General features: G+C 32.9%; 1 protein-coding gene and 1 long non-coding RNA gene across 2 annotated transcripts in view; one reads left to right on the top strand and one right to left on the bottom strand.

Annotated features, from left to right (window-relative positions):
• Positions 1–17308, bottom strand: part of LOC146992935 (uncharacterized) — a 50552-nt gene that overhangs the window by 10800 nt on the left and 22444 nt on the right. The window lies entirely within an intron of this gene.
• LOC118189519 (uncharacterized) overlaps positions 7280–17308 on the top strand; it is a 112017-nt gene continuing 101988 nt past the window's right edge. Inside the window, exon 1 of the mRNA XM_035360145.2 lies at positions 7280–7551. Within this exon, the coding sequence (XP_035216036.1) occupies positions 7482–7551 (70 nt within the window). The 5' untranslated portion in view covers positions 7280–7481. The remainder of the gene's footprint in view (positions 7552–17308) is intronic.

The raw sequence follows: 17308 nt of genomic DNA, 5'->3' as shown, positions 1-17308 counted from the left end.
AAGATCAAAAATTTAAAACATAAGTTCAGACATTTTAAGCTTTAATTTTAACTTTACTACAAACGTAGGTCTAAAAGCCTATTTTATTTTGTAGAAATAATTAAGCTAGTTCTTTTTCTTTGTAATTTTAGTTGTTCAGATGATTCCAATTTAATCAACGCCATCCTCGACATATTTTTCAAGCAATGGAAAAGTACACTGTAACACTAGCGAAGGATGCTTCTTTAAAACATTCAGGTGTTCTTCTAGTGAACGGAAAACTTCCTCTTTATCTCAAAAGCTTCTTCATAAGAGTTAAAGATCATGATAAGAGCTTTCATGTGTAAAATGTACTGGAACTCTATTACTGGGATGAACATTAGCGTCTTGGCGAACATTGGTCCATTTACATAAAGAAGTCAGCACTTTTTATGACGAAACACTTTGAATTTGAGAAAAAGCTAGAAAAAAGCTTATGCCCCATTAGAAAAAAACATTGAAGCTTTAAATACATTGATTCAGAAGGCTTCAAAAGATATGATGATCTCAGTTCTAAGCATTCAGAACAAAAAATATATTTTCGAAAGAAAGATCTCAATAGTGGCAGAAACTTCTTGAAAAATGCTGAATAACTCAACTTTCTAAGAGGGAAAATCGTTACCCTCTTATTTTTCTCTTATCAATAAAAAATAACAGGAAACTATTATGGGGAGGGGGAAACTATGTTTATAACTCCAAGTAACCCCAAAGAATTCCAACGAATGTTTTCTCAAACAAAGTAGATATCTTAAGGTATAAGAGAGAAAAAAGGTGTATTCATTCACCATATTTTCCGAATTTTAACTTACATTTTAGGCATTACTTTTCAAGCATAAAGACTTGTTACAAATAAATTATTCTGCGCCATGACAAAAAAGAGAAGGCAATTTTCAAATGGTACAGGATAAAAACAATAACGAGTGCTATGCACCTCAGGCCCAAAATGGCCCTCTTGTCGAGGCGGAAACTTACGGCTTGTTTATGTGAAACTTTTATAGCGTTTGAAGTGCAATTCTTCTCGGCTCTGAGAGCTAAGTTTAGATCGCTCGCCCACGGATACTTAATTAACAAACCCCGTATGTCGTTCAAGTCATAGATGAGCTCGAATTTAAGAGTGAAAAATTGTGATAAATTATGAAGAGTTTCCTAGTTAATTTCTAATTCGGTTCACAATGGGCAATGAACCATGCTTTGTAAACAATACTCTTTCAAGTACTTTAAAAACAATCATACATACTTAAAATACATTGCGGCGATATGAACCTGAATATATTGCCAGCTAATACCAAACATCTTTCTTTCATTCTTCTCTTTCTTTTGGAATTAAAAATGCTTTAACATCAGAAATTATGATGTAAATTAAAAACGGAAATAGAAAACAAAGAGGTGGAACGGAAGTAATTCTACATGTAATTCCGATCATTTGCTTTAATCATCGATCATTTGCTTTCCGATCATTTTTAAGGCTAATGACAAAGCAAAATACAGTTATCCGTCTAAATAAAGGAATGTTTTTTGTAGGACTAAGCTAACTGGCTTGCACTTGCATTACACATCAAGAAAGCCACAAAAGCTCAATACAGTTTCCCTAGTATTGAAATGAGAACAAATTACGAATATTCAGTGACTGTGATCACTCGATCACTGATGGATCTATAAAATTCATAGTCGATCATGTCAAAAATAATTTTCGCTAATGACGGCGACAAATGACTGTCTTTATTACAAATTTTAATAAATGTAGAGTCGATTGACTACTAATAAAATATTTTAGAAACCAACAATGAAAACAAATGCGTTTACAAAGTTTGTTAAAAAATTTCTTATAAAAAATGCACTGATATGCAAGTAAAGTCTTAAAATTAAGGGAAGTAGCGTGTGATAATTTGCAAAACGCTAAATCCCCTAATATAGTTAGTGCATATTTTAAATTTTAAAATCATGGAATCAGAAGAAAAGTCGTATTTCATGAATGATAAAAGAAAAAGTTAGTAATTCTGTTCCAAATCTTTTCTGAATGTAAGCGCAATCTTTATAGTCGTTTGCTGAGATATTTAGGTAACTTTATCATTTGAGATAGAGTAACTGATACGCTAGAAAAAAACCACAAAGTATAACTACGATATAACTCGTATAAAGTCCGTAAAATTGTATATTTGCCCTAGCACCGTATCCCGAGCACATACGGGTTTCAAAATGAGAAGTAGAATAGTATGAAATATAGATAATGGTTTCTCTATAAGAACACCGTCCAGTATTAATCACTTCATAGTGCTACAGATCAAAAGAGGCAGATACCAAACAGCAAAAATCAATGCAAATCAGTTATTGTAACCAGAAATCTCTATAAAGATCGCCTGTTCGACCTGCAAGTGGTATGTTAAATCTGCATGTCTGTCGAATCACCGTTGACTGTGATACAGAGAATATAAGAAGCAAACAACAGGGCAGTGATTTAAAGTATACTTTATATCGGAATGTTCAAATTCAGAATGATAATGTTGGATGATATTACTCTAGCTGCCCATATTATAGGTCAATATTGTAGCTGGTCCAGGCTACTATATTGAGACTATCCTACTTTGTGATCATTTGTTTGTGGGCAACATTAGCCTCAAATTTATTTTTACGGAAAGAAATGCGACATCCCAGCCAGTTGCAGTTTTCGATATGCTACTGGAAAGGACACCTCACCTGGATTGGGGGCATGCAGGCCAAAACAGTAATAGTCATTCGAAATGATCATGTTTCTTACTTGAGGAATACATTTATTTGATCTTTGATTGAGATTCATCCTTATTATGAAAGCAGGACAGTGTAACTATTAATAGATAAAAATCTATATGTTATTTTGTTGTATCTCTAACAATAACTAAGAAAATTTATCTATTGTTTTCATTTTTACTGTATTATTTTCTTTATCATTTCGATATATCTTCTGTGATGGTAATTTAGGTAATTTTTCTGTGACTTTTCTATATTCTCACTACTCAAGCACAAACATTTAAATAGAAACCTGCCTTAAGTACAGAAAGGACGTTATGGCTCTGCTTACATTGAGTTCCTCGCGACTTAAAAACGATAGCTGCATTGTATTCTAATAGTTTTCCCTAGGAATATATCGTATAGAACATGCTTTTATAAAAGTGTTTCGTCATAAAAAGTGTTGACTTCTTTATGCAAGTCGACCAGTGTTAGTCAAGACGCTAACGTTCATTATGGTATCCCAGTAATAGATTTCCAGTACATTTGCGAAAAACCTGTTTTAACCTTGAAGAAAGTAACAGTACGGATCGGCAGTTGTTAATGAAAGAAAAGTTGTGTTGTCCGAAATGGCAACATCAGAGAGAAAAGGGATTGTTTTGTGATTCAAAAATAGACGGAGCAGGTGTTACCAGCGAACGGAATCAGAAGTGAGCATTGCTCACCGTAATTGTAATTAATTTCTTTTTATTTTAATTCCTTTATATATATTAAAATATTATTACGAAATATCCAGGCGCGGTAAGATAGCTTCCCCGCAAAGCAGGTTTAGGGCTGCCAAAAAATGGCAAGGGAGGGTAGGGTTGCCACATTTGGCGAGAAATCGTCCATTTGGCGACAAATTTGGCGATATGCCATAGACGGATGGAGAACCTTCTGGAACGAATTCTTACTGGTTTAGCCCACAATGTTCTCAAACACAAGCCAGAAGCTATATAAACCCTGCTGGTACACGCAGAATTAGTGTCTCGTCAGTTAGTTAGTCCGAGCAGAGTGGATCGAGTTGATCGAGTTGATGCTTCGCTTTTTTATCGGGTGAAATTTATTTGAAGTCTTATAAGTGTGTCAACTTCTTTCATGATATATTTTGCCTAATATGCACACCTCTAGACCCTCCTCCAAAAGAAAGTTTTTAACCCTCTGAGCATTATGACCGTCTTTATCCGGCCACCTGAAGTTTTACTACTTGGTATATATGTGTGTGTGTGTGTGTGTATGTACTTTTATTAAAAATATTAGTTTTAACACCATGCTCAGTTTTATCAAGAGTTTGAAATAAAACAAATTTGCAAAAACAAAATTGAAATCTGTGTCTTAATTGCCAAAAATAAAATAAAAAAAAAAAAAAACCCTATCTGCCTATGAGGAAGGATGAATTGTTGGTGGACTTTCTAAAGGAAATAGGTTTTTATTCAGGTTACACATGATTGTATTCACATTACAGATGGGGAAAACACTAAAAACCCAACCATACTGCCAGCCCGTTCTCCGGGGTCGAACTACTAGTATTCAATGATCTTAACCACTACGGCAGAAGGAAATAAAATAATTAAATGGTCCACTTGGAAGTGGTGGGTATTTAATGAGACCGTCTCTTTGAATTTCTGCCGCTGAACATTAAAACCTTAGTAACTTTTGAAGTATCGAAAATACAGCTTTGAAATTTTACCTACGATTTCCAAAAGTGTGCAGTTTAACCAGTTTTGCATACTGTATCCACTGAAACTACTATAGTTATGAATCTTCAAGAGAAATTTATTTAAAAATTTAAATTAATCCAAATTGTTACGTGTTGTAGCATATAATTTACTGACACAAGACTACAGCTTGATCTTGAAAAATTAAGCGCATGTTAAATCCCTTTGCATTGTAACAGTACATTTAAATATGCCTTATTATCTTTCTTTTCTCAATTTTTTCTCCCTTTAAGATTTTATTGAAAAGAAGTTGAAATCAGAAATTTCGTGAGATTCATGCAAAGGGAAAGAATTAGTAACCTTTGTCTTTACTCATCCCTAAACTCTTGGTCAAAACTGTCTCATTAGAACTTTGATAGCTTGATGTACAGTTACATTCCGGGTAAATAAAAAATACATAAATTATTTTAATTCTGTTATTCTTTGCTTTCCAGCACTTTTTACAAACGTTTCTAATGTGTACTAAAACAAAATGTACCCCGCAAGGGTTAAATTAGTTTAGAAAACAGTGTTACAGAGTTATCGTAAGGCAATGGCAAGCCCAGTGACCTGCATGTTAAGGTCGTCGAAAGTCAGGAATGATGCGTTAACAGTGACAGTGCACCTATGTTGATGAAACCTGCCGAATTTAACTACCATCCTTCACTTTTCTACTGTGGATGAATCATCGACAGAAGAAAAGCCCTGTTAATCTCGCGAGAATAAATATTTCGACTTGGGTCTCTGCCTTTACTCTTCATCTTGTATTTTTATTCTCCTTCATTACCTACTACACCAGTTTGAGACATTGGTCGCTACACAACCTTGATAACGTACCGCCTTCCCTCTTGATAATGAGTAGAAGCGCTCCACATCCGATACGTCATTTCTGGGATGCATGCCAGAAATAAACTTGCTCTTCTTCCATCCGCACAGCTCCCATATGATACCTAGCCATATAAGGCACCTGAACCTGACGGAGCTTTGGCCGATATCCCAGTGCACCTCTATGGACACCTTTTGACCTGGGCTTTCGGCTAGCAAATTGGTCACTTGCTCTTCAGAAGGAAAGTAAACGATGATAAGATCCTCATGCAATATGTATCTTGCATTCTTAGAAATATTCCTTCTGTTAATTTCGACCTATGCTATAAGAAATTAATTTTATTTGTTCAATATACATCTTTGCATGCCTGCAATGAGCCTATTAAATTCCTTGCATTTTCTTGGCATTTCTCTGCTTAATGATGCGTTAAAATTTTTAAACAAAGCAACATATCAAATTTATGCATGCTTTATTTACTTATTTTAAATGCTAATTCTTATTAATTTTCTTAAGATGCATAGGTTTTATTGAATTCTAAAAATTAGTGATGACGTAATAAAAAGACAGCAAACATTTTCCAACGCAAAAAACTTCTCTTATTTCTTTAAATTCAGATTCACAATGAAACGGCGTTTTAAGAAAATGTAGCAACATGAAAAGTGAGCAAAAAAATTAAGGTACACATCGATTTACACATGTTCCTAGTTTCATAAAAACGGTCTGGAACTGGACACAGACTATCCCCCAAACACATGTATGTTTGAAGTTCTTGACAGTAAGAATTAAATACGAGTTTCCATAACTGAGCAACAATGTTTTTAATGAAAATGAGAAAAGAAGTATAGTCTTTTTCTTTTTAGAAACATTCGGATTTTTTTTGAGCAAAAGAGATGAAAAATTATCAGTCGCCTTCGCCGGGAATCGAACCACGGACCTCTCAAATACCAGCTCAGTGTGCTGACCACTACACCACGAAGGCACGCTAGGAAGGCGGGAGAAATACCTTACATCTTTATACGATTTCTCTCATGAGTTTTCAAAGCATGATTTATGCATGTAGGATATGTAACGCTTAAAGTTTAATTTTCCCTAATTTCCAATGGTAAGAGGTAACAGAAAATGAACAATTATGCCCACAAATCAATATCAGGTAAAATGAATCCATAAATCATCCGCTCAAAGACAAATCGAGTTTGAAGAATTCCTTAAGAAAGTGCATTTGAAAACTTTCTGAATATAGCGTTACATATCCTACATAGAAAATAATGATCCTAATGAATTTGTGGAAAATATTTTTTAAATTATATAATTTTGCTCTTAGGAATTACTAAATGAATATCATAAACCTGTCCTTTAAAGATTTTCTCATTGTGATGAAATATATTTCAATGAATCGAAAAAAAATTTCTCTTTTTAAAAATTAGATATTTATTTATAAACAGTCAGTATTGACGAAATAAAACCACTGTAAGTTTCCGTCAACAAAAAAAAAAAAAAAAAAAGAAAAAAAAAAAAAAGAAAGCCTGTTAAAATTAGATACTTGATAACGATTCTAAATAAATAAAATAAATCCATTGAAGTGATGAAATATAAACGCATCGAGAATTTGATACAAATTACTTTTCATAATTCTTGTAATATAAATAAGAGAATTATAAAATGGACTTATTCGACGAAATGTGGTAACGATAGCCCCAAAAGTTTTTAATTTTTATTATATTGAGTAGAACATGTAAAATTTTGAGGAAAGAATTCCATTCAGAGGTTCAGATAAATTCTTGGTCTTAGTTCAAGAATCTGATCATAAACTATTGGCTTCAGACCACAGGTAGCCACTGCACCACTGTATGAGTAATACAAGTAACCGTCTGAGCAATCTTTGCACTTTTCTAATGTGGATACAACCTACGCTTTTTCTAAAGCTAGCCACATCTGCGCGTAGTTTGATGCGCAAAGAATTAAAAAACTACCGCCACGAAAAAACCCGAAGCATGCCAGGCGTCTTCTTTCTGGACCAATTCTCAAACTGGAGCACTGGAGGGATAACCGGGACGGTCGGGACACTTTCCGTCGTGATGCAGGGGAACCTCTGACAATCTTCTCAGTCTAATCCCCTCCCTTTTTCAGCACTAGTGACGTTAGCCTGAAAACAGCGGCAGGAAGGGGAAATCCACAGGTCTTCCGAAGATTTGAGAAAGATGGCTCCCTTCAAATGGAGCTTCTTCTTGTTCCTAGGTGGAATATTACTGCTTGGATTGCCAATCAGAGGTAAGATAATCCATTTTACCTGAGAGCAGAATGGGTTGATAAAGTCCAACGTTTGTAACCAGCTATAAATCAAGAGACAGTTAGGTTTTCCAAGGTGCCCTTGAAGGAACTTCACCTTAACACGTTTCTAAATTTTAGCCCGCATGGCTTTGTTATGGTTGAACTTTCTCGTAGCTAATTTAACAGCATCAAAATACTTCCATGAAAAATTTGAAATTTTTATAAAAAAAAAGCACGAGATAAAACCACACATAGTTGAGGCTCTACGTCTCGTATGAGTCTGATTTTTGTAAGTGTTCGACTTTATTAAATCTATAAAATATTTCACTGTACTTCGCATTATCCTCCTAAGCATTTCTGCATTAAAGAACAGAAACAAACATTGCCTCATAGGTTACCCTTTTCGTTTCTTGTTACATGTATTAAATGGAAGTTTGGGGAATAACCCTATTCCCAAAAAAGACATTGTATAATTAATTGTATTATGTTTATTTGAGTTTTTGAGTGATTCTAGTTGGTTTGCTAAATATGTACGTATTTCGTTTCGAAATAGAGGAAAAGGTTAAGGAACTCTGGAAATTAGATGCGAAAAAATTTAATGCTGTAGATCTCACTTCATTTTAGAAGGCCTAGATACAACTTGAATTCTTAAATGAAATCCATAATTCTGTAAAAACATTTTTCCCTTAAACATTACAGAAAAATTATCTTTTACGCATTCATTAGTACACTAAAAATGACATTTGCCAGGATTTAATATTAACAAGTTAAGAAACGCAGCATATAATAATAGAAATGAGATTCATTAGCCCATTATTAATATTAATCAATATATTTTAAATTTTATCTATTATATCCAAACGTAGATGTTATAAAATTATGAATTCATTATTGCATATTTTTATTATTGTGATGTTATTCACTTATATGTTATCAATTATTTCAAACTTTATTCTCCCACTTTTATTTCATTTTTTCCGCTTTTATTTGAATGTCATTTATGTTTCTCATTTGTTGTTTTTCTATTTTCAAATTACTGTATGTAATGTTACGTATGCAAAAATGTTTTAAAATCCGAAAGCATGTAACATAAATAATTTAAATTTAAATAGAACAGTGTTAGGCTAAGACGCGTTGGGCCTCTTTTTTTTTTTTTTTTTTTTTTTTTGTATAATCCGAAAAATTAATCATTTGACACGCAGTCCGTTTATAAAAACTTTGGTTTTATATTTCTCGCATTTTTTTCTTTTTTAAGAATCTTTAAAATTTCATGAATCATCAATCGCATAGCATAATTTTTACTATTTCTGAAAGTGATGAATTTAAAAATTTGCGTTTTAACAATTTACGTTCATGATTACTTAATCTTATTAGAGTTCACACAGTCTTATGATAATCATACTATTTAATTTGATTTTCCCGGAACACACATGTAGTCATATTTTATGTATAAGTACTTATTTCCATAGTACTTACATAGTCTTAAGCGACTGGTGCTATTTCAGAATGGAAACTTTGATGGTACTGCAGAACGAGAAATAATGCCCATTTAAAAAAAGGATCACATCCTTTCATTTAAGACTAATGCTTTCTAAAACTTTTGCGGTAAAAACCACACGAAATGAAAACTTACCCTTTATTTAGAGGCTTAAATTTGTTTGCGCAGTAGAATACGTCAAGCATGTGATGGCTATATGCCTAAGGAGAGAAATGCTTTTGTGGAGGACTGTTGAAGGAAAATAGCTTGTATTTACTTTATACATGGGGCAAACTTTGAAAGGGTTATACCGCTGGCCTATTCACTAAGATTCAAACCTTATTCCAACGACTAGTATTCCGTGATCCAATCCACTTGATCAGGAGCAAAAGAAATTTGAGAAAAATTGTCTTCATCATTGAGGATCATTGTAAACCAGGCTGATTCAGCTGTGTCAGAATTCTTAAACTGGAACGGTTGCTTGTAAGAATGAATTTTTAAACTTCCAATTACTTGAAAAAAAATATTTTTGTATTGCAAACTATACCTTTCAGTTTTTTATATATTTTATAATATATATACTTATACAATGGACAAGTTTTGTTGTTTCCGGATTCTTTCCATACTCGTGACTGAAAAACAACAACAGACTCATATTTCATATATCACGTATTGCTTTTGTCGATAGCTTAACTCTGAATGCACAACTTATTTGATAACTTATTATTGTGAAAGGAAGTATTATCAGTTAGGTTATATGGTATTTTCTCCCTCCTTCCAGCCTGCCTTCGTGGTGTAGCACACTTGGCGGGTATTCGAGAGAGCCAGGTTCGAATCCCCTCTGCCAGGGCATGCCCATTTTTCATATCTCTTGCTTCCAAAAAAATACTAATGACTCTACCAGGTATATGCGCATCGCATACACACAAGACGTTAGCAAAAACTTTTTTTTTAAGTAAAGTATAACAGAAGTTACAATAATTACAGAAAAAATTCTGTATACAACTAAAGAAAAATTATAACTGACATTTGTGTTTGAAAATGGAAACAAGTAACGTATGTTTTTATTCTGACTAAAGCATTGAATATGCGCTGTTTCTTATGACGAAGATCAAAGCTTGCTTATCTTAGAATATTTTTCATGTTCAGCAGGTTTAAGGAATTAATTTATATGAGCATTTGACACAGAATTGTAACTCTAAGTTTTTATTTTCTCTCTGACCCTTAAAAAACCGTTATATTTATTCCTGTCATTTCCTTAATCAAACTTATATTGTTACTAAAGTACATATCCGAAGAAGTAGCAATTCGCTTTTGCAGTCTATTAGATTCCGAAGTCGAATAATATTTAAGCAAAATCTCCTTTTAAGAAAAATTCTTATAATGTGTCTCCCATCATAAGTTAGTATATATGGAAGAATTTTTTTGCAAGTGTATTTCTGAATTTAGCCTTTTTGGAAGTTTCATTGATATAACAGAAAAATATTGTTCGCTAGAATTAATAGTTAAGTAGTTCATTTTGCTAACAATGTCACAGAGGTATTAATATTCTTTATTAAAGACTTATTTATAGCACTTTGCTCTTGAAAGCGTAAATTACAAAGTGTTATGAATTCGAATAAATGAATCATTTACACCTTACATGCCATATTTTTCTGCTCCTTTTTTTTATCAAAATAGAATGCATTTCCTCGCCGAAATACGGTTACAACACAACTGTGTTTCTCTATGAAATTACGAGTATCCTTCTCATGTTTATGTTAGCTTCTGTCTTTCTTTATGGAAAAAGCACGTTGATACAGAATGAATGCTAGCCTTGAAAGAGAAAAACACGTAAGCACGTGTTCACGTATTACGTTAATTAAACTTATAATGTTGTTTAAGTAGAACCGACATTAATTATTTAAAGCATAAAAATAATTAATTCTCTTTACAGATTTTTTAGATCACTGTATGGAATAAATTATTCAAACATAAACGATTTATTTATTTTTAGAATTATACTGCTGAAGTTAAAATTAATTTTATTTGCATTAATGAAATTAATTTACATATGCATAAGTCACATGATGCAATAAGTTTCTTAAAATTTGTATAATCTGTAATATTCTAATCACATTAGGGAGATCATTTAATAACTAAACATTTACCTTCAGGAAGACATTTTGTAATCTCAAAGATGGAACCAGAATAAGTGTTTTGGCATTTTTCATTATTTTTACAGATAATATACTTTATTTGCACATAAAATACAAGAATGAATTTTAGGAAAAGATAATTTATCTTATATATGCTCAGACATATTGTTTTTTATTCTATAAAATGTATTAATATCCTGAACTCTGTTTAATATTAGGATTCAGTTTAATACCCCAGGCATAATATTAAATTTATGTTCCTCTTGTTTCCGCTCTGGTTTCCAAAAAGACTTTCAAAGAAATTTTGTAAAAAAGCGATTAACAGGACAGTATTTTAACCGGTTTATCTTTTCAATAAATTTAAAAACCAGAACATATTAAATAAGGAAACAATTATATGAAAAGTATTTCCATTCACTTGCTAAGTACTCCAGAAATTTATTCGTACTGCAGCCTTATTGACTATTCTTAGAACTTTTGGATTTCAATTTCTTATTATCCATAAGTAGGGATTGTAGCTATTCTTCGTCAAATATTAGATAAACCGTAAAACAATGTAATATTTTATGAGACAAACGTGCATCTAATATTTCAATAACAAAATTGCAGCTGTACGTGAATTTGTTTTTCAATATATATATTTAAAAATTTATTTGTAGTTTTCGACAGTTTTAAAAACTCACACCTAAATTACATAATCTAGAAATAGTAAAAATATTAAACAAAAGTTAGTATGCTATTAATGCGTAAATTGTACGTAACTATTACGCTTTCACTAGCGTAAAATGTACACAAATCCGTTACATCTGCTTTTAAGCGATTGTTCATGTTAGTGGTAAGGCCTTATTGGAAACAATATGTTATTAGTAATTGAATTCTTAAGGAATCAATATTTAATTTGCGCGCAATTAGAATTTTGAACTTTTCTCTTCATCTTTTTTGAACGTCTTTCGTCTTTTTAAAGACTGAAATTTTGGCTGAGATTTGGACCCTAGTATCTTGCCAACAATGGGTGCCCTGTCCATTAGATTACCCAGCTTATCTCATGTGCATTTTTTCATATGACGGCTAGAGGTGACTGACTCATTTTATTCAACTGAAGGTAGAAGGTGACATCAGAAGGTAATATGCCATCAGAAATATTTAAATTTCCCTGAGTTACGCATGCCTGTTCAGTCAAAAGATTTGAGCACCAATTCAACCATAGAACAATGATTATTTATTATTTAAAAAAAGGGGGGAAGCCGAAATGTCTCCGTCTCTCCTTAGAAAATAATCACTTAAAGTTTCTTGGTCAATACCATAAACGAATAGTGCAGGTAAAGCGTATGAATTAATAAAATAATTCTGGTAATAGAATTAAAGAAGTTTCCGTTTGCAACTTATTATAAAATAAATTGTAGTACATTATTTCATGGACTAAGTCCGTTATTATTCAAACTACGCCGGCATCTATTTGAACGTTAAATGTTTAAAATAAGAAATTGGAATACTGCATACTAGTCTGAATTACGAGTATCCTTCTCATGTTTAGGAAATATGAATACATTTAGGAAATATGAAAGGAAACTAGCTGAAACATTATCCAGTTATGTTATCATAACTGGATAATATTTTCAACACGATCAGTTTCTTTTAAAACACATGTTTTAGAAACGACATTTTCAAAATATTCCAGCGAATCAGCCTCTGCAAGCATCTTGCAAAATGCTGCTAACTTATCAAAGGAATTCTGTTCTTGAAAATTCATAGTGCCAAAAACTGCCGTTCAGACATTATGTACTACCACTACTGTTCACTCATTTCATTGCTCTAGTAAACCACAGTTTATATTCCACCATAATGCAAATGCTTGTTGCTGGCTCACATGTAGATCCATTAAATTCCGATGACTTCGTTTATTTGATGTCATTCACGTATGTAGACTGCAGTCGAGAAATACTGTACGAAAGAATGTAAATAAATAAAAGCATGAAGAATTTGAAGGTCCTGCAAAATTCTTATCGAGCTCAATTTCAAACATTACAATGAGTTTGAGGCTGTTTATGCGAACTTTCATGTAATAAAAACAGATTTAAATAAAAATTCTAAGTTTTTTTACTATGAAAAATTTTAAGTTTGATAGATCATGCATGAAGTATTTTTTTATTTTCATCGCGCATTATTTTTTGTTCGAATATTGGTTGCCTTTCTTTGAAACTTTAGTAGCAAGTGGTTAAAGGAATAATTTTAACTTCCGTTCTCTTAGTTGACTAATAAAAATAATAAAAAAAAATGTGACAGACTACGACGACAGTTGGCAGACTCGAATACTGATGATTTCACAAATTTATAGACAACAATAGCAGGCGGTCTATTGTTTACGGACTGAGTGAGAAAGCGATGAACGGTTCCAAAAAGGGTCGTGAGCAATTACAATACACTAATAAAATAATAAAAAAGGAAGGTTGAGCCTGAATTTGGCTCACGTTTGACATGATCTCTGGCTCAAGTTCAGACCCCTATCACCTTCAGATTCGTGAAAATCCGCAAATTGTGTTATCAGAATGCTACAAATGTTACAAAATAAAATTCTGTTCATTATGTGTTATAAGCCTGTGCTTAATGTTTCATGCTTCCAAACAAAATAATTTCAAGAACAGGAAATTCATTGAAAATATTTGGATTGGCTTATACTTGTTAGAGTTTTTACCCAGCTGCAAATTATACCCCAAAACAAACAGTTTTCAGATTATTACTGTACTCCACAAAAAAATATTTAAGACACCGAATGTGATATCATTTATTGTGAATAGTGATTTGTGATATCAATTATACCTTTTATTACACCTTGTTTCTTGGATTGCTAACATGAAGATTAGTTCAAAAGTGAACGCTTTAATTTAGTTTATAAATTTGAACTAAAAATGTTCTTTCAATATACTCTTAAAACTTAGAAACATCAATTTATCGATGCATCGAATCGAGTAATTTAACAACTCCAATTAGATTAGTGAAACTGAATTCCTTTAAAATATTCAGAATGACATAATTAGTAATATTTCAACTTCATTAAAGATTGCAGTTTATTTCATGATGATGCGATATTTAATAATCACTATATTATACCAAGCAGAATTTAAACATTAGACCGTGTACGGTAAGCAGCCAAATGTCGAATTTCCCACAAGGGAATAACGAAAATATATTTGATTCGGAAGGAATTTTACAATGCAGATTTCTAAAAGTTGTTGGCTTATTTCAGCTTCTAAAACCCATACATTTAAGTATCCATTACAAGAAAAAGGTTCAAACTTCCATGCTATTCCCTCATGTGTATTTTTCATATTTATTTGAGAAAAGTAAAGTGTTATTGCTGTCATATTTCATATAATGTGTTAATATAATGTATTTCATATATGAAATGCATACTAAACAATGGGTGGTTAAATTAGGTTAAAAAAAGCAGTTTAGCGTAGATACTGAATGAAACGTAGGCGAACAGACACAAGTCCCTCTTCTTCAGTAGCAAAAATATTTTTACAAGCAAGAATTTTCCCGCTCATTCTGATCATCTTCCAGTTGTTAATACTAATTCCATAGCTAATATCTTTAATGCTAATCTTATAAGGTATTTCTCCCGCCTTCTTAGCGAGCCTTCGTGGTGTAGTGGTCAGCACACTCAGCGCGTAATTGAGAGGTCCGCGGTTCGATTTCCGGCGAAGGCGTTGCATATTTTTCAATATCTCTTGCTTCCCCCCCAAAAAAACAGCTAATGTGTCGCTCGAACTAAAAGGGTGTTGGACGATGATTCTCCTCACCCAGGACTTGGCGACTGGCTCGCTTAAAAACCCCAGTCGCCCTTTAAAAGGGGATGTATATAAGGTATTTCTCCCGCCTTCTTAGCGAGCCTTCATGCTGTAGTGGTCAACACACTCAGCGTGTAATTGAGAGGTCTGCGGTTCAATTCCCGGCGAAGGCGTTGCTAATTTTTCATCTTTCCTGCTTCCAAAAGTATATAATGTCTCTCTACAATCTGTCGGAAGATCGGATGAAAGCATTAAAATATTTCTTCAACTTTTCATCTTCATAAATTTGAATTTGAGAAGCACAGAAAGACACAATCCGCACTTAACAACTCACAACATTTATTTTAATAATAAATCTTTCATTCCGAATCTTAACCGATAAGAAAAGAAGGCACTACGAAATATTTATTCTACTCCAAACGTTATTAATTTTAAAGCTGATAAAAGATGGACAAATCATTATTATAGACAAACAAAATGCATTGATGGAGTCACAAAAGGGATAAGTAAAGGCCCAGACTAATAGAGCTCTAAATATTCTTCAGTTTCTGACCTTTTAAACGTTAAAGTAGCTATTAGGTCCTCTCATATACTTCAAACTCAGTTTTAAAAAAAATCGCTTATTTTGTAGAGTCATTAGGTTAATTGGAAGCAGAAAAGATGAAAAATATGCAACCGCCTTCCCCGGGAATCGAACCACGGACCTCTGAAGTACCGATCCAGCGTGCAGAACCACTACACCACGAAGGCATGCGAGGGAAGTGGGAGAAATACCTTATATACTCCCCTTTTTAAAGGGCAACTAGGGTTTTAAGGGACCTAGTCGCCAAATACTGGGTGCGGAGAATCATCATCCACAACCCTTTTAGTTCGGGTGCCACTGGAGGGTCATTAGGTTAATTGGAAGCAGAAAAGATGAAAAATATGCAACCTCCTTCGCCGGGAATCGAACCACGGACCTCTGAAATACCGACCCAGCGTGCAGAACCACTACACCACGAAGACGCGAGAGAAGTGGGAGAAATACCTTATAATTTCACTTCTTGCTGATTGTGCTAGTTTTTATGCTTTTCCTAAAATTCACAAAACTGGAATTTCTTTCCAACCCATAACTTCTAATTTAGGAACAGCATTTTACGCTTTAGCCAAATGTTTGACTTCCAGACTTTTCCCATTACTTTCTAACAATATTTACGCCTTGGTTCATTTCATGTTAAAACATGATTTACGAACATTCCAGTTGAGAAAGCATTAAAATGTCTTAAAACCAGAATTCGAAAATTACATTTCACACATACTGAAATTCAAGAGTTAATTTCTCTCGTTAAATTTCTTTGAGTCAGACCGACTACGTTTTCCAAAATAATTACTATCGTTAAACCAAAGGATTAGCTGAGAGTAATCCTTTCAGACCAATACTTGCTGACATTTACATGCACTATTTGGAGTTCAAATTATTTGAAAAACAATCTTAAACGCTTCGAATTCACTACGTTTATAATACATTCTCTCTCTTTGACTTTCATAAAGAATGTTTAAATAAGATATCATCTGTTATAAATTCGAACTGATCTAAATATTTAGTTCACTTTTGGACGTGAATCTGATAATTCCCTATCTTCCCTTGCCGTTCTCAGAATTCAATGGCCTTGATATTCAACTATGAATTTGATTTCAGCGCTACACTTTACTTTTAACCATCTTCTGTCTGTTTATTCTACACTCTAAATAATAAAATTCATGCAAAAAGTCATTCTGCTATTAAAAATAAAGATATTTATAATTATTCCATTTCTTCCTTCTGTCACTTACTCTATAAATCACCTATACTCTAAAAAAATTCAACTTTTAGATCATTTTCTCACCTATAGTAAAATTTATTGTTCGATTCTTAACGATCAAAAGTCTTATCTTAATTTTTGGGGAATTGACAGTATGTTTTGTCAGTTTGCTATGTCATAAATTGGCCAAACTAAAGGAGGGTTGACATTTTACGTCACGGAATCTTATGGTGAAAGGAAGAAATAAACAAATCATTGATAAATAATCATAACTGGACACTTGTTCAGTTTTGAAATTGATTCTGCAAAAATCATCCATGAAATTTCTTCATCTGACAAACTGAATTTCCTTGAAGATTTTCATATTCGCAAAAGAAAATTTTTTAACTAATGACATTCAGTCTAATATCTGAGTTTTTCAATTTTCAGTATTATTTTACTTGAAAGACAGCGATACTTTGTGTTCACTTTGCTCAGCCAGGTAGGAAGCTCTGCCTCTTGGAGATAGGTCTGGTTATCTCTCTTCCCATTTTGCAAAACGTTTTTGCTCCCGAAGAAAAGAGGCTTGCGTCT

This window comes from Stegodyphus dumicola, chromosome X2 (genome assembly GCF_044657685.1).
Source record: "Stegodyphus dumicola isolate Sdum_Otavi_A_Nest chromosome X2, ASM4465768v1".
In the NCBI taxonomy this organism is placed as follows: Eukaryota; Metazoa; Arthropoda; class Arachnida; order Araneae; family Eresidae; genus Stegodyphus; species Stegodyphus dumicola.
Note: the sequence above shows the minus strand (reverse complement) of the source record. Positions and strands in the feature narration are given on the sequence as shown.